Genomic DNA, 26667 nt, shown 5'->3' on the forward strand with positions numbered 1-26667 from the left:
GTGCTTTTTAGTATTTGTATCACCTGGTATAAGTGTAATGGCCCTCTATGATATTGTCAGTATGCTTGTAAAATTATACTATACGTATATTTTTTGAAAGAGAATAGGCATTTCTACCTGCATCAACAAACAATTGGAAGTTAAAATTGGAAGTTTTTCTGTATACAGTAGTAATGGCATTACAAAAGAGCAAGCTATAGGCAGCTTTTTCACACCATGTCCTCCGGGTAAAAGACCTAATGGACCCATGTCTAGAATGGTTGCTAAGAGACATGTTGGGGTTTCTCTCCTTTATGCAGCATTTTATTTCGTAAACATTTGCTGAAAAGTGAAGTTTCCCCCTTCGGTAGCACGTGCGAGCAAAGAGCTGGTGAGTCTGCTGCATGCTCAATAACAACGTGATTAGACTGAACCCACAGAGCTGCCATGCAGGGTCATATCCAGTGTGAGATTGATTGGATCATGTCTGTTTTCACCCACTACTGCTCTGCTCACTTGTTTGGATGCTGGATTTGATGGGAGCTGTCCAGTGCTGAAAAAGTGCTGAACCCACACACTCTCTTTTTCTCCCTATCGATCTCTCTCTGAGGACCCTCATTGATACATTTAATTACATTTAATTTATAATGTCAAATCACAACAGGAGTTATCTCAGGACACTTTACAGATAGAGTAGGTCTAGACCACATTCTATAATTTACAAAGACCCAACAATTTCCCCCCCAAGTGCAAGCATTTGGGGCGACAGTGGCGAGGAAGAACTTCCTTTAAACAGGCAGAAACCTCGGACCGACCTTGACTCTTGGTGGGCAGTCATCTGCCGCTGCCAGTTGAGACACAGAAACACTGTAACAGGTGTACAGAGATGGAGAAATATGATTCATAATAATATAGCAGTTTGTATGATGAGTACCGATAAAGATAATATAACTATGACTAGAAGTAATAGTAGTAGCAGTGCAGGGAATAGCAGGGCATCGAGCAGGACCACGGCAGTAGCTGCAACCACCACGATTTAGATGGAAAACTGTGAGGCGAGAAAACATAGGGACTCTGGGGAATAAGTTAGTAACAAGCATTACTGGGACATGTATGCACACACATGGAAATGGAATGCATTCCCTAAACCTCCAAGTGAAGTAACATGGAGCAAAACACATTTTTGAGAGGAGTGAGACTTTAATATTTTCATCATGTTCACCTCTGCTGGTCTTGTGACTAATGACAAATCACATTGGATCAAAATGTCAACACATTACGGAGAGGAAAAGCATGACTAGTTTGCAGGCTTTTCTCTCTCTCTGTGTACTGCCAGGGTATGAGATGCCATTGGACCAGTGAGACGGAGCCCAGAGCTACATTAACTCACTTAATTATTTCTGATTGGGTTCATTGGACCAGGTCTTGTCTGGTTTCACACTAAAACACCCATATGTTTACTCACATTCATTACCTTACAAGCCATCAAAAACATTTTTTGTGTGTACTTAATATGATCCGTTAAAATAAATATTTTTATTTTATAATATATATATATATATATTATTTTTTATATCTTTTTTTCTTTTTAGTTATTGTTAAAAGCTATCACAGAAATTACCACAATCTACATACATGTGTTATGTCCTAGCATGTATGATACAAATACATTCTCTAAGATTAGATAGTTTTCAGTTTAAGGCTACTACCTGTCATGGTGAATTGTTACTATCTATCAAGATAACTGTATAGCTGTTGCTCCGGGCCAGATAACCAGGGGAAAAAAATATTTGCACACATGAGAGTAAGGTATCATCGAATCTGTCTCACCTGAGTAGCCTTCCTTTCTTCTCCTTCCTCAGGTCTGTTAGGTCTCTTCACAATTCCCTTTTGAGCAGCACACCAGATGCACACTCAGCTCTAATATCCACAGGAGATGGTAGGCAGTTTAATGCAACAAAGGCCTTGCAGCAATAAAAAACAATCAAATCAGATGACATCAGTTCAAATTATAAAGCACTTTTTAACCAATTTGTCACAAACTGCATTACAGGGCAACAAACAGGCATTAGTCATTTTAAATAAAAAAAATAAAAAAAACGGCAAACAGGCCTCACATGAGTGTGTGTGAGACAGAGCGAGTGGGTAAAAATAAAAGCAGAAAAACTCAGATACCTCTCGAGGAAGAGATCAGGATGAACGATGGTCAGGGCGGCGTAGGCTAAATAAATCAGACAATGTTTGTGTGATTTCCACATATGGAACAGGGATCCGCAGAGGAAGGGAGCAGTAATACTTTCTAGCCAGCTATACTTCAACTGTAAATCTAGCATCCTGTGAGCAAAATATTCAGGTGGAGAAAATCAATGATGCATTGTGCGCAAGGCTGTTTTATGTTTTGTACTTCAGATGTGTGACTGTGTAATCAATACAAGTAGCAATAAAAGGCTGATGACAAGTCTGTGGTTGTTTTTTTCCAGTTTGTCTGAGTGTCCCTTCTGCTGAGGCTTATTTGTTCAGGTCAGTATGTCATACAAAGACTTACCACAACACAAATGTATAAAACAAGCAATGTATTGTGTGCTCACTTCTGTGTAGAGTCATGTCAAAGAGGGGCGGCAATGCTGTACTATATAACATTTATCAGGTTAGTGCTCATGTGAAATCTCATCAGAGAGAGTACAAATTTACATTTGTGCATCTACAAGTGATACATTGAATGATTTTAACCCAATGAATTATGAAGTGAGTATATTGCAAAAGACTAAAAACTAACTAGGCTTTTGAAAAACAAACACTTAATGCACTTTTCAATATAGTGCAAGACATCCTAAAGATTTTTATCCAGAGAAAAATAACAAATAACTACTAACAGTAAGCAAGGTATAGCTGGGGGCTATAGTTATCAGTTTAATCTCAGTTCTTTTATTTGAATGTGCAAATCTAAGGCAGCAAATAGGTACCCTGCTCTTTTTTTTATAAATGCTGTCTGCATATAAAATACTATGAACAAGGGGTGTTTCTTGAAAAGACAGAAAGAAAGAAAGAAAGAAACAAAGGAATAAATAAAAAAGGACAAAAGGTAAAAAAGGAAAAAATGAAAGGTGCCGTAGGTAGGATTGTGAAGATCCAGGACTTAGCCAAAGAATTTGAACATCAACAACTTCTCAGTCCCTCCCCCCCTTTCTGCTGAAGCCTAAATGGTCTCCTAAGCCCCTCCCCCCACAAGGGAGAATGAATGCGTTTGCATGAGCAGTGATTGACACCCAGTTAGACACCCCCCCTGGCCTGGATCTGAACAGGGAGTGGTGGATTTTTGCAAATCGCACTACAGGCTGTAGGTGGTGCCAGATGATACAGATTTTTTTTTTTTTAATTACCTGCTTAATGTAGTTCTACTTAAACATAGGGTCAGTTTCAGCAAATATGACAGAAAGTTAGTTTTATAAGTCTTACCTACTGCATATTTAACATGACATGAAAAGAAACTAGCTCACAAAACATATGAAAATTTGATGAAAGCTAACAGGAAAGCATGTTGTTCATGCTTACAAGGTTATCAGCAGCATACATGTGCCATATGTAGTAAATAATGCAAATAAGTAAGTAAGTAAGTAAGTAATTAGTGATGAATCCTTCATGAGCTTTTACACCTTTTCACAGTTTTTTTCTCTTTTAGGTGTGAGATGATAATTGTAGCCTGTAGTACATGTACATGTCTTAATGCAAATCTCCTTCAGGTGACTCAGACAACAAACCTGGCCTAGCAATGACTTAAATTGACAACACAAAAAGAAAAGTATTACCAGTTCCACAGTCAATACAGCTACATTCAAATAAAAATCTGAACAAAAACAAACAAATATTATTGTTACTATTCATTTCATTAGCTTGACAAGATATAAAATACCATTTCTAAACTTTCAGCAGCAGTAGGGCTATTGATGGAGCTATGAGTAATAAATCAAAACGTTTCTCACAGAGTTTACACAACTAATTTTGGTAATAGACTGTGCACCCACGTTTAAGACATCATTATCTGCCATGACACGCCATTTTGATTCACTTGATAAGCTCAAAATACCATCACAAAACAGAACAAACACCAAGCATTTAGAACAGAAGGTTGGATGAGACATTGTCTTTATGGTGAGTAATGGTGTAGGTTTGTGTTGGCACAAACTGTTAATCCCTAAAATTTGCCAGACAATGTTCCATAATGCTCAGAGCACGTCAAGAAATGTCCAAATCTGATCTGTGTGACGTAAGTGAGCATTCAGGTTTGGAAACAATGTGATCACAGTTTGACAGTTACTGGTTGTAGTTACTCATACAGCTCAATCAATCCGTCCAGTCCTTTTAATGGAACATTTAGTTTTGTGTTTGATATATTTATTAAATATTTTTCCGTAAATTCCTCCAAGGCACAGTGAGCAAAGTGTGTTTCATCAAGTGTTATGTCTTCAAAAATTAATCTGCTGACATAAAAGTTAACATATTATGACTGAACCTTTTATAACAGATGCTAAAGTAAATCATCTCCTCCTGCACCAACACATTTGTCTAAGCATCCTGTTAAATAAAACATAGAGGTTAGGCTTCTCTATTGTATCCTGCATAGGGCTGTGAAGTGAATATTTGCTTTGAAAGCTATTTTTTATCAGCCCATCTTCTTTTAAAAAAAAAAAAAGCCACAGCAAAGCATCTTTTCCTCAGAGGAGGAGAAGTTATTTGGTTTGTAAAGCAACACCAGGTTTCACTTTCAATTGAGCTTTGGCATCTGTACAATGCATTCTCTATGATGTGGGCTGGAAAGGCCCAGAGCAAACCATCTATTGTGAAGCACAGACAGGCTGCAACTGAAGCAAATACTGTGCTGATTTACAATACATCTCACACACACACACACACACACACACACACACACACACACACACACACACACACACACACACACACACACACACACACACACACACACATACTGACAAAGATGCATTTGAAACAAACAGGCCCACTCTAGCCTTTGAAAAGCCATCTGCTCAAAGAGGCAAGAGTGACCCCACTACTTAAAAAACCAACACTCGACTCGTCTGAGATAAATAACTACAGACCTGTCTCCCTTCTTCCATTTCTATCCAAAACTCTTGCGCGTGCCATTTATAATCAACTCTCTACCTATCTCCATCGAACAACCTTCTTGATCCCCACCAGTCTGGCTTCAAGGCCGGCAACTCAACAGAAACTGCCGTCCTTGCTGTCACTGAGCAGCTTCACATCACTAGAGCAACCTCTCTCTCTTCCGTCATCATCCTTCTGGACCTTTCTGCTGCCTTTGACACAGTAAACCACCAGATCCCCATTTCGATACTCCAGGATCTGGGTGTCTCAGGCTCTGCGCTCTCTTTGCTCAAATCTTACCTGACAGACCGAACCTACCGGGTAACTTGGAAAGGATATACCTCAGAACCTTGCCCACTCAAAACTGGGATTCCTCAGGTATCAGTCCTGGGTCCCCTCCTCTTTTCTCTGTACACAAACTCTCTTGGGTCTGTCATTCAGTCACACAGCTTTTCTTATCACAGCTATGCAGGTGACACCCAGTGTTGCCACAGTTACTTCGAAAAAGTAACTTAGTTACTTTACAGATTACTTGATTTTAAAAGTAACGAAGTTACTTTACAGATTACTTGATTTTAAAAGTAACGAAGTTAGATTACAAGTTACTTTATTAGTTACATTCAGCCACTGCCGATAAAATGACAACCGGTTTACTGTGAGGCAGCTCGGCATTGCCAGTAGTAAGGATCTTATTTATTACGGCACCAAAGAGAGCGAGTTTAAGGTCAGCATTTCCTCTACAACATACTGCCCGACCAACTTCTTCAACTCTCCCCCACTTACTGGTTTTGCACCGAAGTCCAGCTTTTGTTGTTTGGGTGGTGGGGGACCTCCTTCTCTCTGCTTTGCACCACCTGGTGGGACTTGCTCTGTAAGTTTGACCGCAGTGCTGCGACTCCAAATGTTTCTTCAAATTTGACGTAGTGTTTTAGTAGTTTTTGTAGCTAGATAGCACAGAGTGTACAACGAACCTTAATATTGCCGTCTTTAGCTAACACAAACTCAAAATAGTGACTGTATTTCCAGCTAGAAAACACGCATCTCTCTCGTCCCTCCATTGTTGTTTACGTCTGTGCCCCCACCCACACTGCAACTACCCAATCGTGTAGATACATGCTGCAAAACATCAGAAGAATACGTCCCCTTCTAACGCAGAAGGTGGCTCAGGTTCTGGTTCAGGCTCTAGTCATCTCACATCTAGACTACTGCAACTCCCTCCTGATTGGCCTGCCTGCATGTGCCATCCAGCCCCTGCAGCTCATTCAGAACGCAGAAGCTCGACTTGTCTTAAACCTCCCCAAGTTCTCTCACACTACACTGCTCCTCCACTCTCTTCGCTGGCTACCAATTGCTGCCCGCATCCGCTTCGAGACACTAGTACTTGCTTACAGGGCCACGAACGGATATGAAAGCACTTAATTGGAAGTCGCTTTGGATAAAAGCGTCAGCTAAATGACATGTAATGTAATGTAATGTAAAAATCTTAACGCAAATTGTTCTTATTATCTCTTTTCTATAGATTTTATTTTTTACCTGAGATTGATCCAATAATTACTTGGGTTTCTATAATGCAGAGAAGTGCCATTTACACTAAGCCCTGTCAGTAGCTAGGCAATAGTGGAGTCTAGTTGATGGCGCGCATGGTCCCGCTGTTGGGATCCTACATGATTCACTGCTAAGATCATTCTTCTTCCTTCCTTCCTGGGCATATGTGTGTCAGGATACTAGCCAGTCTGCTCTGTCTGGTCAGCCATTGTGTTAGGTTTTGGGTCTAGGATTCTGTACTTCATCATGTCCTCCATCTTTCAAGTTATCCTGCCCTCTGCCTCACCAAACTGCCGCTTCTGTCATCCTCCAAGGGATTCCATCCACTGACCTCCCGCTTAACCCCACACTACACCACCCTGGCACCGTCTGCTTGGAACAATGTGAAGAGCGGACACTGGACTTGTTTCATCTGACTTATTTTATTGGACATCTTTATAGTAGTTACAACTGTTAAAACTCTGTTAATTTCATCCCCAGCCATTCAAGAAGGGATGGGTCTCTCTTTGAAGTCTCCCTCAAGGTTTGTTTCTTTTCCCCCCTTATGTTGCTCTGCAATTGCTTGTTAGTCTAGTAATACTGTAAATACACTAGATGGCAATTTATTTTTCCTTTTATTATATTGTCAAAGTAGCCTGATGTTATTGCCTTCTAGTGTCCAGTCTGTTCATGTACCTGGATGCTGTTTTTATTATATTTAGGCCGCCTGGTTTGCTGTTATTTACAGGTCACCATCACCAGGTAGCCAGTCTGATTGACCAAACAGAGCTTTTAAATCACCCAGTCTGTGTTTTGAGTCTGGGGCCTATTTACTCTCCTTATAATCTATGATTTGTTATCAAAGCAACACACACACACACACACACACACACACACACACACACACACACACACACACACACACACACACACACACACACACACACACACACACACACTTTTCTTACTATAGGCCTTTAACAATCATTTATTTTTCATGATCATGCAGAATGCCCCTTTAAGGCATCTCAAATCTATGTTATTGAAGTATGGGTCCATGCAGATAAGTATCACAATGTCTTTCAAATCTCTTTCATTGTCACCACCTAGTGTCCCTTTTTGATATTGTTAGGTGTTCCATACAACGGGATGAATAGATGATACATGGATGAGCCCTAAAAAAAATAAAAGCAGCTTCACATACAACATGAATGTGGAAAATGTGCCAATGCCATGGAAGAATGTAGACCTAGGCTAGTTTTTCATTTTATTTCATAGCAAATCTTAAACAAATATTTTCTTACACTGAAGTAACTCTCTGAAATGAATAAGTTACCAGATTATTGATGAAAAGTATTCAACTCTTTAAGTAAGTCCAGTGGGTAGTTTCATTTTGACTTTACGTATGCCTACCACCAGGATGAATGACATGAACCTTTATTATAGGCCTACATTTATATGTAATCCCATATTTTGTGTCCCAAGTTGGCGTTATAAAGTCACATTTAACTGTAAAGTTAATGTTCAATATCATTAGAAAGTACAGAATAAATTATTTTTCATTTTCAAAGAAGAAAATGGTAATTTTCTATGCAAAAAGTCCTGAGCCGAATTTCACAAGTCAGTTGTTTCCAGTCGGCTTGTTTATGTGAACGTACCAGTCTCGCCCAACAACAAATAAAACGGAAATATAATCAGGTAATTGTACGATAAATAATTTTATGTCAATGAAAAACGTAAATTTTTGTTCTGTACTTTTACAGTATGTATTATGTTAATATATTGACGTAGATGTTAAAATGACGGACAGTTTATACGGCTTGTCACAGTTATCTTGCTAGCTAACGTTAGCCACTTCATTTCCTGAGTCAAGCTAACTTTAGCTAGCTGACATATTGTTGCAGCATTTATTGGTTTCAAGGTAATCGACTTGCACGATATCTTTATTTAAAAGCAGCATTGCAGGGCTTCAGTTACTCTGTCTTAGCAGTAGCGCTTTAGCTAACCAGCAGCGTTGTCCATATTCTTTCTCCTGCATCTGGGCTATTTGTTGTCTTTTTCTTCAAGTCAGGTCAGGTCATGGAGTTTGCAGAGTTGATAAAGACACCCAGGGTGGACGGAGTTGTCCTACATCGGCCTTTCATGCCCACTGTGGAAGGGACCCTGTGTTTGACTGGTCATCACCTGATTCTCTCCTCCAGACAGGATAACACAGAGGAACTGTGGCTGCTTCACTCAAACATTGACTCTATAGAGAAAAGGTGATTACTGTTATGGGGGATTTTACACCTCTTTTCCTTTGTCGTTTTTCAAGTCAGTGTCACTGTCACTTTGCAGTTTCTTTAGTTATGTTAAAAATACAATGACACATGAAAAGGGTGTGTTGTGCAGTGTATTTTTGCATTGGGTGCCCTTTTTATGAAACTTATTATGAACATAGAGGCAGATCAGCAGGATGTGTGTTTGGTGAAATAATTTTGAGGTGAAATCATTTAGAATATCAAGGGAGGAAACACACAGTTACGGTAGAGTTGTGTTTGATTGTGGTTACACAATGTCTTTTCATTGCACGTCTGTGATTGCATGCAACGGATTTGAGCATTTCACTGCTATTATTTTCTTTAGTATGCTTTCGCCTGACTTTTACAGTTGAGTGAGGATCTGAAACTACTGCGACAGAAAGTCACACAGTGTTTTCCACAGGTTGAGCATTTATTTTGTGTGGTTGAGAAGGGTGGTGAGCTGTAAACAGCATTGAGGATTAAACCTTGGCTGTAAAAAAAAAATCACAAGCAAACAAACCAATATTTGCACATGAATGCCCTCGGCACAAAGTAAGTGTTAGGTAAAACTCAGGAGCACCTTGACTCTGTACATGTACAGGACTTTGATGACTTGCACAAAAGCATTTAATAAATCACAATCAAGGAGATTTAGGATTAAGCAGTTTACAGTTTAACGACAATGTTGTGTCATGTCGTGCCATCCCAACTCTGAGGATTTCTGGCTTACCACTGAGTATTTAACTCATGCTGGAGGTGTTCAGTTGAGCTGTTTACCGAATACGCGCTTTCTCCAACATTCAATTCAAACAAAGTTATTACTGGTGGCGTAAACACATTTGCTTACCTAAACCATGTTTCCAAACACTTCAGCATGGACTTAAAACAATGTCAGCCTGACCATACTGCAGTAGAGCCTAGTGTGTGCAATCTCTCAACTGTGTCTTTCCTGTGTGTGTTGGCGTTATCTAATTCCAGGGACCTTGGGAGACAGACACACAGGCCCAAGCATTTTGTTATTCAGCTGCTCAGTGTTTTTGGAACATGTTGGGTTTTAACCTGTAACTTGAATGTGACCTGGAGTAATACTTTTCAGCAGAGCTTTTGGCTGATTACTTACCCATTACCCATTTCCTTGTCCTTTTGTTGTTTCTTTTAGTTTTAATACTTTTTTTCTCCCTAGCACTTATCCGTTATTTCTTATGTAGCTCTTTGAGATTTGTTTAAATATAAAGTGCATTACAAATACAATGTATTTATAATTACTAGTCTCAATTTAGCACTATGAGTGTGTAAGCTCTAAAACAGTTAGCCCAGACTTATTGTGGATATTTTTTCTTAGCATTTTCCCATCATAACTAAGTAGCAGCTACTGGGGTTAAACTCTGTAATTTGGTCAAATGCAGGCAGGAGTATTCCTAATAGCTAACATGTACTGTATGTATTTTAATATGGGTACATTCAGAGTGCTCGGAGGAAACCCAACACAAGGAGAACATTCAAGTTCCACACAGTTAGCCCCAGAGTATTTCACACAGGGGCATTGAGCCGTTGTGTCTTTCCTATGCTAGTCATTCTGTCTACTGTGCTTACATTTTGAATAAAATCTTCCACTTCCTGTGGCTGGGTTGGATCTGTGGATAGAGCAGGCACACATATACTTGGAGGTTTATGCCTCTACGCAGAGGTGTAGGGTTCAAATCCGACCTGTGACAATTTCCTGCATGTCTTCCCCCTCTCTCTCTCCCCTTTCTCACCTAGCTGTCCTATCAAAAAATAAAGGCTGAAAAGCCTAAAAAAATAATCCTGAAAAAAAAATTCTTCCACTTCCTTCTCAGATTTGTGGGATCTCTGGGAAGCATCATAGTCAAATGCAAAGACCTGAGGGTGATCCAGCTCGACATCCCTGGCATGGAGGAGTGTCTCAACATTGCCAGCTCTATTGAGGTAAAAAAGAAAAGGAAAAAAAGAAGTCAAATAGCCTACACTTAACTGATTTTAACGGCAAAATGTTCCCTTTTACCATCAGAAAGGTTGTCCTATTTTTTATGTCAAATGAAATCTACATATGATTTACTAATACATATACTTTATTCCTCTCTAGGCTCTGTCCACGCTTGATTCGCTCTCCCTGATGTACCCTTTCTTTTACCGGCCCATGTTTGAAGTCATAGAAGATGGCTGGAATTCATTTCTTCCAGAGGATGCCTTTAAAGATTTGGAGTCCATGGTATGGACTTGATTACTGACAAATAACGATGCCACTTAATATTCTCCCAGCCCTCTGTTGTACATGCCTAACACCCCTCTTTTAACATGTCACCATCCCTTTTATCAGACAGATGAGTGGAGACTGAGTGAAGTCAACAAGGACTTCAGTGTGTGTCCATCATACCCACCTCTAGTGGCAGTGCCCAAATATGTTGATGATGACACGCTGAGGAAAGCCGCTACCTTCCGTCACGGTGGTCGTTTTCCAGTACTTAGCTACTACCACAAGAAGAATGGCATGGTGATTACCTGGGGAATGGAGTTTATATGATATATGCTGCAGAATATTCTTTGTATAGATTTACTGTCTGTTTGTAGGCAGTGGTTTAGTTTTATTTAAATGGAATGTTTATTTTTAGAAAATCCAACAACCCCTTCCACTTTCAGGTGATGATGCGAGCAGGGCAGCCACTGACAGGCACCAATGGGCGCCGGTGTAAGGAAGACGAGAAGCTGATCAATGCCACCCTGCGACCAGGCAAACGTGGCTACATCATCGACACACGCACTATCAATGTTGCCCAGCAGGCCAAAGCTCGAGGAGGAGGATTTGAGTCTGAAGCTAACTACCCCCAGTGGAGGAGGATCCACAAGGCAATCGAAAGGTGAGTGGTCAGTAAGGGCTTCGGTGGATCCATAATGCAATAACTAATCTTTGTGCTATCTTTTGATAGAATGTAATACCGATACTATTGTCAGAAGCTTTGTTTTTCAACTTGTATTTGTATGAATGAAATGCATACTCAATATATATGAATAAATCCGAATAATTTTTTTGTTTGTGTTGTAACAAATCTGTCATTTCCAGGGCAAACATCCTCCAGGAGAGCCTGATAAAGCTGGTAGAGGCGTGTAACGACCAGTCGCACAGTATGGACCGCTGGTTAAGCAAGCTAGAGGCTTCCAACTGGCAGACTCATGTCAAGGAGATCCTCACCACTGCCTGCCTGGCTGCCCAGTGTATCGACAGGTCAGGGAGCAATGTTTGATTTGCTTGTTATACTAATCCTGGATCAGTACATAATAAGCAATAAAAGCAATACGTTCACAATTCATCTGCTCAGTACATACTGCTTTAATTAAATGACAGTGTTCACAGTGGATCTATGTTACTTGTCTGTGTACAGTAGAGTAGCTGGTGACACACTGACAAATTGTAATCATGTGTGTTTGTCTCAGGGAGGGAGCGTCGGTGCTTGTTCACGGTACAGAAGGGACAGACTCCACCCTGCAGGTGACCTCGTTGGCTCAGATCATCCTTGATCCGGCCTGCAGGACCATCAGAGGCTTCCAGGGCCTGGTGGAGCGAGAGTGGCTCCAGGTAAGCTTCTCTAACCTTTGAAGCACAGTCTTATGCTGTGTCCCACTTGCACTTGCAAACTTACGCTTGCTAGTTTGAGTACATAGTGCGTTCACACTGACGAAGTGTGGCCACATGCACTGCACTACGAGTACCTGGATGCTGCATTCAAAGCAGTCCAAATGGTGAGTGTATAGCTGGATGCTACTCGCACTCAGCGGTCGCCATCTTTGCTATGGAGCGGAAGCAGACAGGTCCACCAACGTATTTTCAAACTTGTGAATGTGGCACGAACACAAACTATACAAATGTAATATGTGTTTTTTTACGATAAGTACCGCTATACTGCTGCCAGTTAGTGAGAAAACCGGTATATGTTTTGGCGGATGACAATAGGTGGCGGTAATGCTCACCCCGACTTCAATTTTCCAATTAAACAAAAGAAGAAGAGTCATTTCCGGTCAGTGCATAACAGCTGTGCGCGATTTGAGACACTACCTTGTAGAAATGTACGCATTACACAAGTGAATGCATAGTGTACACAGTGTACTACATGTCGGTGTACTCACGGAAGTATCCAAATTAAGACACCCCTTATCTTTTTCACCCTTTTGATAAAATGAATTGCCGAGAATATTTATCTATATAATGTCTCATTTTAAAAGTTTGAAATAAAAGACACTTTGTGTTTAACATACAGTTAAGTATTTATATGTTGGTCATGCAAGGAACAATGTGGACACAAATTAGGTTACAAAAACATTTATAACCTCATATTAGCTGATGTTAATAATGTTTCCATGCAGGTACAGTTATCAGTTCCAGTAAGCATTTCAATATAATGATGGACATGGTCTTTACATTTCTCCTCATGACACCTCTCACATCTTTGACCATCTGTCCCAGGCAGGTCACCCGTTCCAGCAGCGCTGCGCCCAGTCAGCTTACTCCAACAGCAAGCCTCGTCAAGAGGCTCCTTCCTTCCTGCTCTTCTTGGACTGTGTGTGGCAGATCCTTCGCCAGTTTCCATGCTCCTTTGAATTCAGCGAGGGCTTCCTGGTGCTGGTCTTTGAACACGCCTATGCTTCTCAGTTTGGTACATTTTTGGGCAACAGTACAGCTGAGAGGTGAGTCTGAAGTCTGATTGTTGATTTTGTTTTGCGTTGGTCTGTAATACACACGTATCATGTACAGTTATATAATATAATACAATCAAATACAATATCCCTACAATACAGTGACTACATTTACAAGCTGTCAATTTCCAGGTTATGGTCGGGTTAAGGTCACTATTCGGGTTTCTGAAACATTCGGAATAACCCTCACATGCGTGAGCAGAGAGAGTTACTCCTGTATACGTGGAATTTGTAATCAATTGGCAATATCCTGATGTAAACAGCGACGCACGGTTAGCGTCTGGACGTACGGACAACCTTAAGACGCAATAACTTTTCGGTCACCTTCTTATAAATCTCACTATCTCGGTACTTTCTGCCGTCAACAAAAGACATTATATTCATGGTTTTCACCACACTAATAAAGAAATTGCTTTCCTCCTCGCTCCAAAAGTGTGGTGCTGTGCTGCGTCTCGCCATGTTTACCTCTACTTCTTGTTAGAAGATTATTATTATTATTATTATAGTATATAATTATTATTATAACTATGTTTTCTGGCGCATACAAGAAGTTCCTCTACTCAAAAGACCAAGATTCCTTGCGAATAGAACATGCGCAGAACACAAATCAATGTTCCTTTTGATGGGGATATGCCGATACCCGTTTACATGACCAAAATTTCGGGTTAGAAAAGCGGTAAACCAGGTAGCATATTCAGGTTTTTAAAAACCGGAATATGAGCATATTCGGGTTTTTGCCGGTGTTTACATGGCCGTGCGCGACCGGCTTATTGCTAATATTTCGGTTTTGAACGGGTTATTGGCTGCATGTAAACGTAGTGAGTGTTCATAAACGTTTTTATAGTATGCCATTGCCTGGTATTAGTATGGTAATGACTTTGTTGTCAAGAGTTCCAAATGTATTGAGAGAAAAAATATTTTCACCAAGAAGATTTTCCTTGTTTATTCAGCAAGTGTGTCATTTTACAAATTACAAGTCCACTTTGACAAACAATGTTAGGCAACCACTGTTTTTATTGGATAACCTTACACACTTGTACCCTTTTGATAGAGCCAAACTGTCTCTACCTGAGAAGACTGTGTCCCTTTGGTCATGGGTGAATCGGCCCCAAGAACTGGAACGTCTGACCAACCCGCTCTACGAGGCTAACAGTCTTGTGATCTGGCCCTCCGTTGCCCCTCAGAGTCTGCTGCTGTGGGAAGGTAAGAAACTAACACAAAGACATGCAGTGACTGAGATTATATACAGTAGGTGACCTGAAAGGTTCTGTCTATTGGAGAGAAGCTAATGTCAGTCCATTACATTTGTAACACCCCGCAATAAACAGTGTGTCTCTCTACACTGAATATAATTTTACAAAGCAACCACATTGGGTTTGTGTCATACTGGATAAGGAAAGTAAACTGTTAGCAGTACATTGAAGAACAGACTTAACTTGTCTTTGTAATGAAAATGTTGAATACTGATCACAATAATCCCATAATGTCACACATATTTGATAGATGAGCAAACCTAGAAGTGAAAACACCCACAAAGGTTTTAGGTAGAAACTGGCAGCAGGTCACACGGCTTAAGCTTTTGTCACCTTTGCATGACAAAAAAAAGGTGTTGTTGGGTTAAATGGTAAATGTGTGCCAAGACTAGGAGTAGGCTACGCTTCTTGTATTCTTGTTTGACACGGAAAGCCAGTTTCTGTGTGCATTGATACTGCAATCACAGCATTAGCATTCATGACAATGTTGGTTTGACTTATGCTGTTGTTAAATGCTCTGGCTGAAGACCAAAAACCTTGGTCGATAACCAAGTTTGACTAAGATAACAGCTGAAACCCATGACTAAAGCCTAAAACAGGTGCTACTGTTGTAGCCTGCAGCTGCCATAAATTGTTCAGTTTCCTCCCTTGTAACATTTTTACTCACAGACATTCTGTAATCCCACCAGAAGGGGGCGCCGTTGATTTCACTTTTTGCACCGCTGATAAACTGAGTGACCGTGTGAGCCACTAGTCAATACATTATTGCAGGCATGCATACATTATATTTTAAAGGGGAATCTGTCACAGCCACATGAGATGCAATTATCAACACGACAAGCCATGATATTCCTCTTGTCCAATTACAGGACCTTTTGACACGATATGACATAACTACTGGAAACACCTCCCTTTGTGAAAATAAACATTCAGTAAATAACATACTTTATCTACAATTCAAGTAATATTGTAAAGTACAAAGCTATAATAAAATAATGTGCATATGAAAACAACTTTTAAAAAATAAAAATGTGGTAGTTAGTCTGAAATACTGTGCAACCAAACCTTTCAACATGACCTCTCAGCAGTGAAGGTCCACCTCAGATAACCCGCCTTATGAACCATGTTACACGAAGAGGTCAAACTCTGCATGTGGCCGTTAAGCTCATATGACTTTTTCTCCCTCATTTAGCTTTCAGCACAACACATTTCCGACATCTCTCAGATTGCTTCGCAGGCATCTGGATGATGTGTGCGGCTTGCATGTTTGTCTTATTATAGGTGGCGCAGAAGGTACACTCACTGACATTTGAGCGCAGTGACACCGGACAGTGGCGGTCAGTGGTGGAATGTAACTAAGTACATTCACTCAAGTACTTAAGTACATATTTAAGGGTACTGTACTTAAGTATTTTCTTTTCATGCCACTTTCTACTTCTACTCCACTACATTTCAGAGAGAAATATTGTAATTTTTACTCCACTACATTAATCTGACAGCTTTAGTTATTTTACAAATTAAGAATTTTGCTCACAAAACACATGTAGTTACATGTAGTATAAAATAGATGTTTTATTAAAACTTAAACTACCCAACAATATATAGGCCCACAAGTACAGCTGAAATGATAAGACAATTAAACAGTCGATGACAGAACTGTCTTGATTGTTTCCAGTTTCTAAAATGTTAGACTTTTTCTGCATTGAGTTTACTTTTTATACTTTAAGTACATTTTCCTGATGATACTAACATACTTTTACTTAAGTCACATTTATACTGCAGGACTTTGACTTGTAACAGAGTATTTTCACAGTGTGGTGTTAGTACTTTACTTAAGTAAAAGGTCTTAATACTTCTTCCACCTCTAGTGGCGGTTTACTACTACGGAGTTATCAATTAGCAGTCACATGCACACTAATCCACTCACTTTTCTACTTGTCTGTAGCAACAATCTCAAATAGTTCATTTATGAATTTAAGGCTTTTATTGCACCAAAAAATATCAATTAGAATGACTTGTTAACTGATTTCAGAATGTTACAGATACTGCATAAAACTACTTGATCCCTTATTCATTTGAACAGATTAAGAAGCTTTTTTTTATTTAAACTACTACTTTGATGTCTGAATTATTTTTTAAACACTTCTGCCACCTTGTTAACTTTGTTACGTTTCAAAGCACCAAATGAGCAGTGATACAGTGTTGCTTAAGAAAATGTGTGTGGGTGCAGTGAATCCATTCTGCTCTTTTCTCTCTCAGTGCCCTTGAGCTTGAAACTTAACCTCCGTGTAACTGGATCAAGCTGCTGTCTTTCCCAAACAGAGCCACTCTCTAAAGACTTGAGATTGTTTTCTTGTGATTTATGGTCATTGTGAATCAAGGATTAAATGGAATAAATTAGATGCCACCTTAAGTATCCATTGCTGAAAATGCATTTTCATTAATTTAGGGATACAAAATGATTTTGTTACATGCAACAAACATGTTAAATAATTCAGAATGAGTAAGTACCTTTTCTTTCTAAGTGACAATATTTTAAGGAGCTTGGTTTGGAATATGGTAGTTTTTTTTTCCCCAGCACAAACTTAATGATGGGGATAAAAATGTATTTGTTTTTCTTTTAAATTGTTTTAAATAACAAGGATTAAGTTGATTTCAATAATTATGGGTTCAGTATCGTAAACTCCAAAAATGTCCCAGGTAGGTCCATGCTTAAAATTGCTGAATCTCGAATCTGCTCAAAGCGAACGCCATTCATGAAGAAAGTACGGGGAGGGGTCTATAGACAGATGAGGGGTCAGTAGGTTCAGGCGAACCTGTTTGAGGGGCCCCTTTCCTGACTAAGGCCTCAGAGCCACTCCCTCGTTCTATATGAGAACTACTGAAGCACGTGAAATGCAACAGACATTTTGCTTACTCATCCCTTTTATAGAGAATCAGGCGCACTCCTGGGCCAACTTAAAAAGACCCCATGGATGTGCAAATCTGTAGCTATTGTAGAAAATGTAAAAAATATTTGGGGGACAATTTTTACTTTCTAAAAAATTGGGGTATTTACATAATATGCTGTTTTTATGTAAAATGATTGCAGCTATAAAAAGCATATACTATTGCTATTATCAGTGCATTTATATATAATAATGCTATTTGTGTCCATGTATGTTGGAGAAGGAAATGGAAATTAAATGAATGAAAATACAATGATGGCTTAATGTAGGATTATGATATTGGCCTACATTGGTAAATATCATTTGTTTTTTAAATCTTGAGGGCAGTTTTTGCCCTTGGATTAGGGCTGGGCGATATGGACCAAAAGTCATATCCCGATATATTTTGGCTGAATATCGATATACGATATATATCCAAAAGTGAGAGCAGTTAAGTCAAAGCCAAATATGACATGTCACAAGTAGTTTCATAGAAACCGGCTATTTCAGTTAACAGTTGCAAAATCAAATGAATAAATAATAAACAGATTATATATATCTATACAAAATATCTTCACACTTAGATTTTTGATAAATAATCATCAGTAATTTGGATATAATGACTAAGTGGGTAAAGGCAAATAATAGAACAGTTACAACAGTCTGATAAATTCAGAAAATGACAATTTCACTGTAATGCAGCCTTTAAAACCAAGAAAAGACACTTATGGTCATATCACGATATTACGATATCCAAAATATAAGACGATATCTAGTCTCATATCACGATATCGATATAATATCGATATATCGCCCAGCCCTACCTTGGATGATGCTTTTTCGGGGCATTCTAAGATTTCTTTGGGCAGTGTTGCCCTCTGCCCCCCTTAATTTTTGACACTGTCTGTAGCTCGTCATGTTGACACTAGCAGGTACTGATGTGCTTCGTATCTTTTGTAGGAAGGAGGATTACTATTTCTGACCTGTTGGGTTACATTCCTTTTCGGTTGTCTCCTAATGGGTTTAGATACTTGGGAATAATTATAATATTATTATAATAATAATATCTGTTGTAATTTCGATGATATGGTAAAAATGAATTTAGACCCAGAGGTGAAGGAAATTCTCAAAAATCTTTAAAGATGGAGCCCTTTGTTAATGTCATTACTTGGCAGAGTTGCCATCATTAAGATGAATGTCTTACCCAGGCTATTATATCCATTGCAGATGCTACCCAATTATGTTCCAGTTAAGTTTTTTAAATCACTACATAGTTTGATAAGTAAATTTATATGGAAAAGGGCAAGCTCCCAAGATTTAAATTGGAGAAACTGCAGCTACCAAGGGACAAAGGGGGGTTAGCAATATAATGTATTATCACTGGGCCTCACAAATAAGATATATTACTGAATGGTTAAATAATGATGCTAATTCCACATTTCTGGATTTGGAAAATATTGGATGTGAACTGGTTTTGTCAGATATGCCCTTCATAAATAATGCAATCTCACTACAGGGAATGAAAGATAATGTTATTGTTAGAAATACCCTTAAAACATGGAATCAAGTACGTAGACACTTTGGGATTAAAAATCAACTCTGTTCTGGTGCCTATTGTTTGCAATTCTGATTTTAAATTGTCTTGTTTAGATGTGGGTTTTAAAACATTGACCGATGCTGGTATCTTTCAAATACAAGATCTCTTCTCTGATGGGATTCTAAAATCTTTCTCTCAACTCAGAACTGAATTTGAGCTCCCTCAAACACAATGTTTCTGTTATTTACAGCTTAGGAGCTACAGTACAGGCCAAAAGTTTGGACACACCTTCTCATTCAATGCGTTTTCTTTATTTTCATGACTATTTACATCTTAGATTCTCACTCACAAGAGTGTGAAAAGCAGTAATTAGAGCAAAGGGTGGCTACTTTGAAGAAACTAGAATATAAGACATGTTTTCAGTTATTTCACACCTTTTTGTTAAGTACATAATTCCATATGTGTTCATTCATAGTTTTGATGCCTTCAGTGAGAATCTACAATGTAAATAGTCATGAAAATAAAGGAAACACATTGAATGAGAAGGTGTGTCCAAACTTTTGGCCTGTACTGTATATCCATTCTATACCAATATATAGGAGGGGCTTGAGTAAGAATCCGCTTGAAAATATACTATTAAAGGCTTCTTCCTTAAAGAAGAAAGTTTTAAGTTATATTTACTCTCAAATATTTGTCAACACACCTGCGATTAATAGTAAAACTTCCTGGGGTGAAGATGTTGGATCCCAACTGGATGAGGGGATGTGGAAAAGGATCTTGTTGAATGCAAAGAAAATTACATGTTCTAATAAATCCTATGAGACTCAATATAAGATTATCCACAGACTGCATGTTACCCCTGCTATTCGATGTAAATATGACCCTATGTGCTAATCTTTATGTGGGAAATGTAAAAATAGCTGTGGCACTAATGTGGTCATGTCCAAAAATCTCAAGTTTCTGGCTATCTGTCCAAAACAAGATTAAGAACATTTTTAGGTTTGATATTCCACTAAATCCTTACCATTTTGTATTGGGACTGGATGCTAATTGTGATCGTAGGTACAGGTACATTCTTAGAGTTGCTTTGTATGCTGCACGCCTCACAATACTACATAAATGGTTAGACGAAGATCCTCCTAATATTACAATGTGGTATGAAAAATATATGTCCATCTTGCCATTGGAGGGACTATCACATGTACTAAGAAATACGCTTGATGTTTTTGTAAGGGAATGGTCCCCATTAGAATTATACCTAAAAGAAGAATGGTCTAGAGTAATATGTATAGGGGTAGAAATATGAGTTTGAAAAGTGATTGAATAACCATATGAAATATTTAATTTTGCACTGCAACTGCTAGTTTTATTTTACCTTACTCTTATTTATTTCCTTTATGTGACTGTCTGTCTTGTATCACTTATGGTTTCTTGTATTGTCTCACATTAAAATACAATTGAAAAAAAAGTACTCTTAAAAGTACTCTGGGTGACCGCTTGATACACAGAAGGTTAAGCTTAAGTTATCAAAAAAGTTTAGGCTTTATATGTCATAAAAGTGAATTGTTTAAAGGTTGCAAGAACCCAACCCTGCGTGTGTGTATGTGGCAACAGAAGATTCTTTTTTTGGTTTTGGTAACCATACGTCCTATCAATGAATATGCGAGAGTAATTGAATTCAGATATCTCGGCCTTTGGGCCTGTGTCTTTTTCGCCGAAATTCCCTTTCTTCACTTTATAGAACACCAATTACATACTATTTCTGAGGGCACACTTGCTGTGCTTCAACATAAGTTTTTGTGTCATTTGTTTAGATTTGGAATAAAGTTTGATGAGTTTTTACTAAAAATGCAGAGCAGTGTTGCCCATGTTGAGCAGTGCTCCATGCTCTAGTCATGGGATTTTTAAACTGCGATTGTCTATTACTCAGTATTTACTGTGTAATCCGACCGAAAAAAGTCATTATGACCGGCAAGTCCCCTCCTTCCTGTGTTGTACATTCCAGTCACACAGCTTATCTCTGTGGTCACACTTCTGTTTCCAGTGTATCAGCTCCACAAGTTCATCTACAGTACCAAAGTCCCCCACCTCCATCACAGAGGAAGTATAGGAGAGGAAGGTTTTGCAGTCAGCTTACGAATCAGTGCTCTGCTTTGAGTCTACTGAGCCTCAAGAACGTCTCTGTGTTTATTACTCACTGCCAACATGCTAAACCATAATAGTGAACATGGTAAATGTTATACATGGTAAACATCAGCATGTTAGTTTTGTGGCTGTGATCATTTTAGCATTTAGCTCAAAACCTTGCTGTGCCTCAGTTTCATAGAGCCACTAGTAGGCTGTAGACTGTTGTTAGAGCATAAAAGGAAAAACCGCTTCCTTGTAATATGTTTTGTTCCATATAGATTACTCACAGTGTTCTACCCCATCTTCTATTACAGGAGTGTTCCTTCGTTGGAACCGCTCCTCCAAGTGTTTGGACGAGGCCTATGAGGAAATGGTACATATAATTGCTTACAACAAGGAGCTTCAGAACAAAGTAAACAGCCTGCGCAGGCAGCTGGCCCAGCTGGAAACTGAAGATCCTCTGCTGCAGACGCCATAGAGAGAGAGAGACGTGAAAGGAAGCAAGATGGAAGAAAGAGGTAGAAAATGTGAAAAAATACATAACTAAATACAAAAACAAATTAATGTCAACTCAGTTTTAGGCTTCGGTTAGGTTTAAATTCCTTTCAGATGTTTGAGAATATATGATTCTAACAATTATAATTTGGGATTTTGGAATGACCCATTTTTGAAGATAAAAATTTAAATAGAATGGCCCTAAGCGCAGAACAACTTTAAAGTCAGCCTCTCTTCGATGTTCCATTCACGCAGTTGTCTTTCACACAGTTTACATGACCGAATGGACTAAAACAGTGATAGCAATGCCATGTTGTCATTGAAACTAAGCAGGAGTGAGAGGGAAAGATACAGGAAAAAAAGAAAAAAACTGCTACTTATTTCTCAGAGTGCTGCTAAAACCCAACACTTACTCAACGCAACATCTCATAGTTCTCCAGTATAGATCGTCCAAAATATAATTGACAGTGATGTACATAATTCAATTAATCAATTATTTAGCTAATTTTTCAAGCAAATATGCCATACATTTGCTGGTTCCTCTCTCTCATGTGAAAATGTGCTACTTTTCTTTATGATAAATCACTGTAGATTTAATATCTTTGTGTTCTGGGACTGTTGGCCAGACAAAACGACCAATTTTAAAATGTCCCCTTGAGCTATTGGACATTAGGATGGACGTTTTTTCACAATTTTTTTAATTTCATAAACTGAACAATTAAAAATAGTCGTCACATTAAATGATCATTCAAGTAATTGTTAATTGCATCCTTGTTATAGTATTAGTGTGCACGTGTGTGCAGAAAGAAAACTGTTCAGTTCCTCAAATTACACTTTGGCTCTTCAACTGATTTCACAGCTGCAAAGCCTCATCAAACCCCCGCGTCTCAAACTCGCTGACTCTCATTTACATACGCAGATATCTAACCATGCAGTGAGAGAGTCCATTTTCATGTATTTTTGGGCATTGATCTTGTTCGCGAGGGAATATTGGATGTTCATTTACTATAGGGTACCCGTTTTCACCAATCATCCTGCTGAATGTATATATACCACTGAAGCACTGCAGAGTAACTATGGCAACATATAGGCTACTATAAGGCAGCATGTGACTTTGCTGCACATTGAGATGATATAATAAGCGTAGGTAGGGTCAGCACCTACTGTACTGTACAATGAGAGGGGAGGCTTGTCTAATGGGGATCTGACCAAAATATCTTGTATGTTTATTACTTGACATTCCAGTGAGGAGGTATTAAGAAAGACTTATTTAACAAAACTTTACAAAATGTTAGCTTGCCTCATTATGTTTGGTCAGTATTTATTTTTCATACTCATTATGAATAATATTAAAGTAATCCAATATGTTTCAGTGTATGATGCAGAAAAAAATAGGGTCTTGTTGCTACAGTAATGTTGGCCATGTAATTATTAGACTTTACAGAGTTGATGGAGGTTTGAAAATAGAATGTTAATTTAAAGACCAATATAAATTTTGGTTATTAAACTTGTATAATAACTGTTGTTCAAGTACATTATGAAACAAAAAGCATATCTGCTGTTGCAGTTTAAGGTCCAAAACTAATGCACTGAAAGGAATATACAATATCAGAAACATATAATTATAATTCTTGTAATAAGCATAATGTTGTCAGTACTCACCAGCTGTCTTCATATTAGACGATAAATGTCTTGATATTAAATGGGAAAACATGCCGATTTATCAACAAACGTAAAGCTATTAGACTTAATGCTGTGCAGGTGACACAGATGTTTTTGTCATGAGGACATTCACTTTAGATCATTTTCTCACCAATGCAGGACTCATGTAGTAAGTCCATTACCAGGAAGGTCACAAAAACCATTACAAACCTTTAATTGCACTTCATGTTGTTAAGGAAGCAGCTAAATGTGTTTAATACAACATGACCTAAATTCAGTTGGCATAGTGACATTGAAGCTCATCTTTCAATGCTATTCATGGGCAAAGGTAGCTTCCATTAGCATAATATTGTAAAGAAAGCTTAATGCTGCACTTTAAATACAAAAAGAAATGGTAGTTGTGGGGTTAAATTAAATCTGTGGTGGTCATCCATGGCCAGTTTTGTTTGTTTTGCCAGTAGGAAATGGCATTTTCTCTGCTTGTGTCCATGTCGTCTTCATACATTGAATCTATTTTACTTCAAGAATGATGTAATAATCACACTAAACTCAACTGATTCCAGCCACTACATTAAACTGCTTTATTAAGGGAAAGTTGTTTATAGCTGCACTATATACACGTTTTCCTTTGCAAGAAACACCTTACCAAGCGTTGCTTTGTGTTTGCATGAATGGAACAATCCATTCAATCAAGGTAATGGTGTGATTTACAATTGTGCAAATGTCCTATACTGGCATTATGAATAATGTTATCCATAAAATGAAAGTTGCTTTGTCAAAGTCAACAAAACTCTGTGTTCTGAATTCAAAATAATCATTGTACTTTTATCCCTGCTGATCAGATGTTTGTAAAATTATTATTATTGTTCAAAATATTAAATGTTTTTTTAAGTTTTCAAGCCATTAAAATGTATAGCACAGAAGATGTTTGATTTTGTAATTATTTAATGAGGTTTTGTTCTTACAAGAAGATTTGTGTAAGTCCCAGTTTGATTTTTTTTTTTTTTCAGTCTTAACATTTCATCAACTATAAACACATTATTAGATTTACTTTGCTAATGTTATAGTGTCAAAACCCCTAACTTACTTGTTTTAACCCAGTTTCTATTCGCAGCATGCAGCTGTTCTTATGATAAAGCTCTAAAAAAATCACGCTACCTGCCCAGCACCAAGCGGCAGCAGACAGTTAGTGATTAGCTGGTGAAACATTGTGGAGCATTTCACAGCTAATGAGCTAGATATGCTAAAACCTTCATCATAACAACTCTATATAAGGTGCTGATATGTCTATAACTTCAAATTTGATTTCTCATACCATCCCCTTGTCCAAGAATTGTTAAACAGCAATCCAACCACCTCACTAAATATGTTGCCATCGCTGTGACAAAATGATCATCTGATGAGGCGACGGGGGGAATAAATAGGCAAGGATCAGCTGCTTCGTGGAGGCATGTGATGGCAGCCAGTGTTTACAGTGCTACTGTCCAGCCGTCACTCTTCTTTCCATATCAATGTGGCCTTGGGTCTGTCTCCACTCTAATTTCATGGTTGAAAGCCTTGGCAACCTCTTAGGACAAAGGTGTCAAGTGGAACCCATGTGTTTTGTTTTTTTTGTCTTTGCTGCCCAGATGTTCTTAGCCGGGGTTTGGCCTTACACCATACTAACACTAAAAACAAACAAACTGTGTCATCTCACAGACATCAGGTATCATTTCCTTCTCCTGTTCCCTGGGAATGAAGAGTTTTGTTTTTAGCAAAAGTGTGTCCGTTTACACATTAGCTTGTTTGTCTTCCTGGTGATGACAGGCGTGGGGGTGTGCACCTGTCAACCACTCGCATGCCAGCACAGATCTAAATCCCACCCATCGCTCGCTCCCCTAGGAGACATTGTCAACCTCTTTGGCCCTCCTCTTTCTACTGCAAACACAAAGTCAAACAGACTGTGTGTACACATCATATCTATCTGAAATTATTAGTCAATTGATTTGTAAATCGACAGAAAATAAATCTACAGTCGTTTTAATAATCGACTTTTTGCACATTCTGTCAACCTGAACAAACTATATTAAAATAAAACAACATCAATAATATCTGATGTGATAGGATGTCGAATTCCTGCTGACCCGATTGTTTGGTTACTTTTGACGACTCTAAATGCACTTGCTTGGGAGACAAAAGAAAGTTTGGCTAGCTGGCTCAACCGCGACCAAGAAAATGATAGCTCAGTGCTGGCTCCCCCCCCCCTTCATTGTGTAAAACAGTGGTTGGCATATTTTCTAGAAATAGTTATGCTTGAGCTCTCTACAGCAAGAATTAACAAGGCCAAATCATCGTCTATAGACCTATGGAAAAACGCAGCAGCACAAATATCAGACCTAATGACCTCAGCATCACAAGAACTACAGGAGAGTGACTAGGCAAGGTGTGATTTCTGTTTTTGTTTATTTGTTTGTTTTTATTTTCCTTGAGACCGTGGAGGGTGGGACAGGGTTTTTGTTCTAGTTCAGTTGTATTTATATGTTCTAAATATATATGTTATATCTGTTCTAAATCTAAAAAAAAATAAAAATAAAATAAAAAATGGATCTAAAATGCAATACATTCTTTGCATTCAGCATGACAAATGTGAACATTTGCTGGTTTTCTAGTATAGGAAACTGTTTGGGTTTTAGACGGCTGATCTGATTAAACAAGCTATTTAAATAGGTATATTTGGGCTCTGGGAAATTGTGACGTCACTTTTTCCTGACATAGGCTAATAATCGAAAAAGTAAAGGGGCGGCTGAATAATGAACTAATCAATCATATATCATAGAATATAGCCTAACTTAATCCTCTCCCTCTCCACCAGTTTTATATCAGGGTATATATCACTGATTAACCTACACTAAGTGCAAATCACTGCGCTCACATGTCTCCACATGTGTAGTGTTTGGAGACATTGCGTAAAACAGCACTCGTGGCCTCAGACATGACCGCCAGTGAATGGATGCACAAAAAGGATTTGCAGCCATGCTGAGGGCGGGGTCTGTGAGGGGGACCGCACCTTCGGG

At 38.6% G+C, this 26667-nt stretch overlaps 1 protein-coding gene and 1 long non-coding RNA gene across 4 annotated transcripts; one reads left to right on the forward strand and one right to left on the reverse strand.

Moving 5' to 3' along the window:
* Positions 1-8254: 8254 nt before the first annotated feature.
* Positions 8255-24537, forward strand: mtmr9 (myotubularin related protein 9). Of its 3 annotated transcripts, none has more exons than XM_028606032.1 (11): positions 8255-8322; positions 8692-8885; positions 10745-10853; positions 11011-11136; positions 11245-11418; positions 11565-11782; positions 11986-12147; positions 12357-12498; positions 13384-13604; positions 14665-14816; positions 21772-24537. In XM_028606032.1, exons 2-11 carry the CDS (start codon positions 8704-8706, stop codon positions 21933-21935), a joined length of 1650 nt encoding a protein of 549 aa, XP_028461833.1. In that variant the 5' UTR covers positions 8255-8322; positions 8692-8703; the 3' UTR covers positions 21936-24537. The 3 variants fall into 3 exon arrangements, with proteins under 3 accessions (XP_028461833.1, XP_028461835.1, XP_028461834.1); XM_028606034.1 differs by lacking the exon at positions 21772-24537 and adding an exon at positions 17126-17356; XM_028606033.1 differs by lacking the exon at positions 8255-8322 and adding an exon at positions 8389-8545.
* On the reverse strand, positions 13224-15988 carry LOC114573721 (uncharacterized). The gene is made up of 3 exons (XR_003694930.1): positions 15932-15988; positions 14682-14824; positions 13224-13645 (listed from the first exon to the last, which is right to left on the reverse strand). It is a non-coding gene; the product is annotated as an uncharacterized LOC114573721 (long non-coding RNA).
* Positions 24538-26667: the final 2130 nt, after the last annotated feature.

This window comes from Perca flavescens, chromosome 18 (genome assembly GCF_004354835.1).
Source record: "Perca flavescens isolate YP-PL-M2 chromosome 18, PFLA_1.0, whole genome shotgun sequence".
Classification (NCBI taxonomy): domain Eukaryota; kingdom Metazoa; phylum Chordata; class Actinopteri; order Perciformes; family Percidae; genus Perca; species Perca flavescens.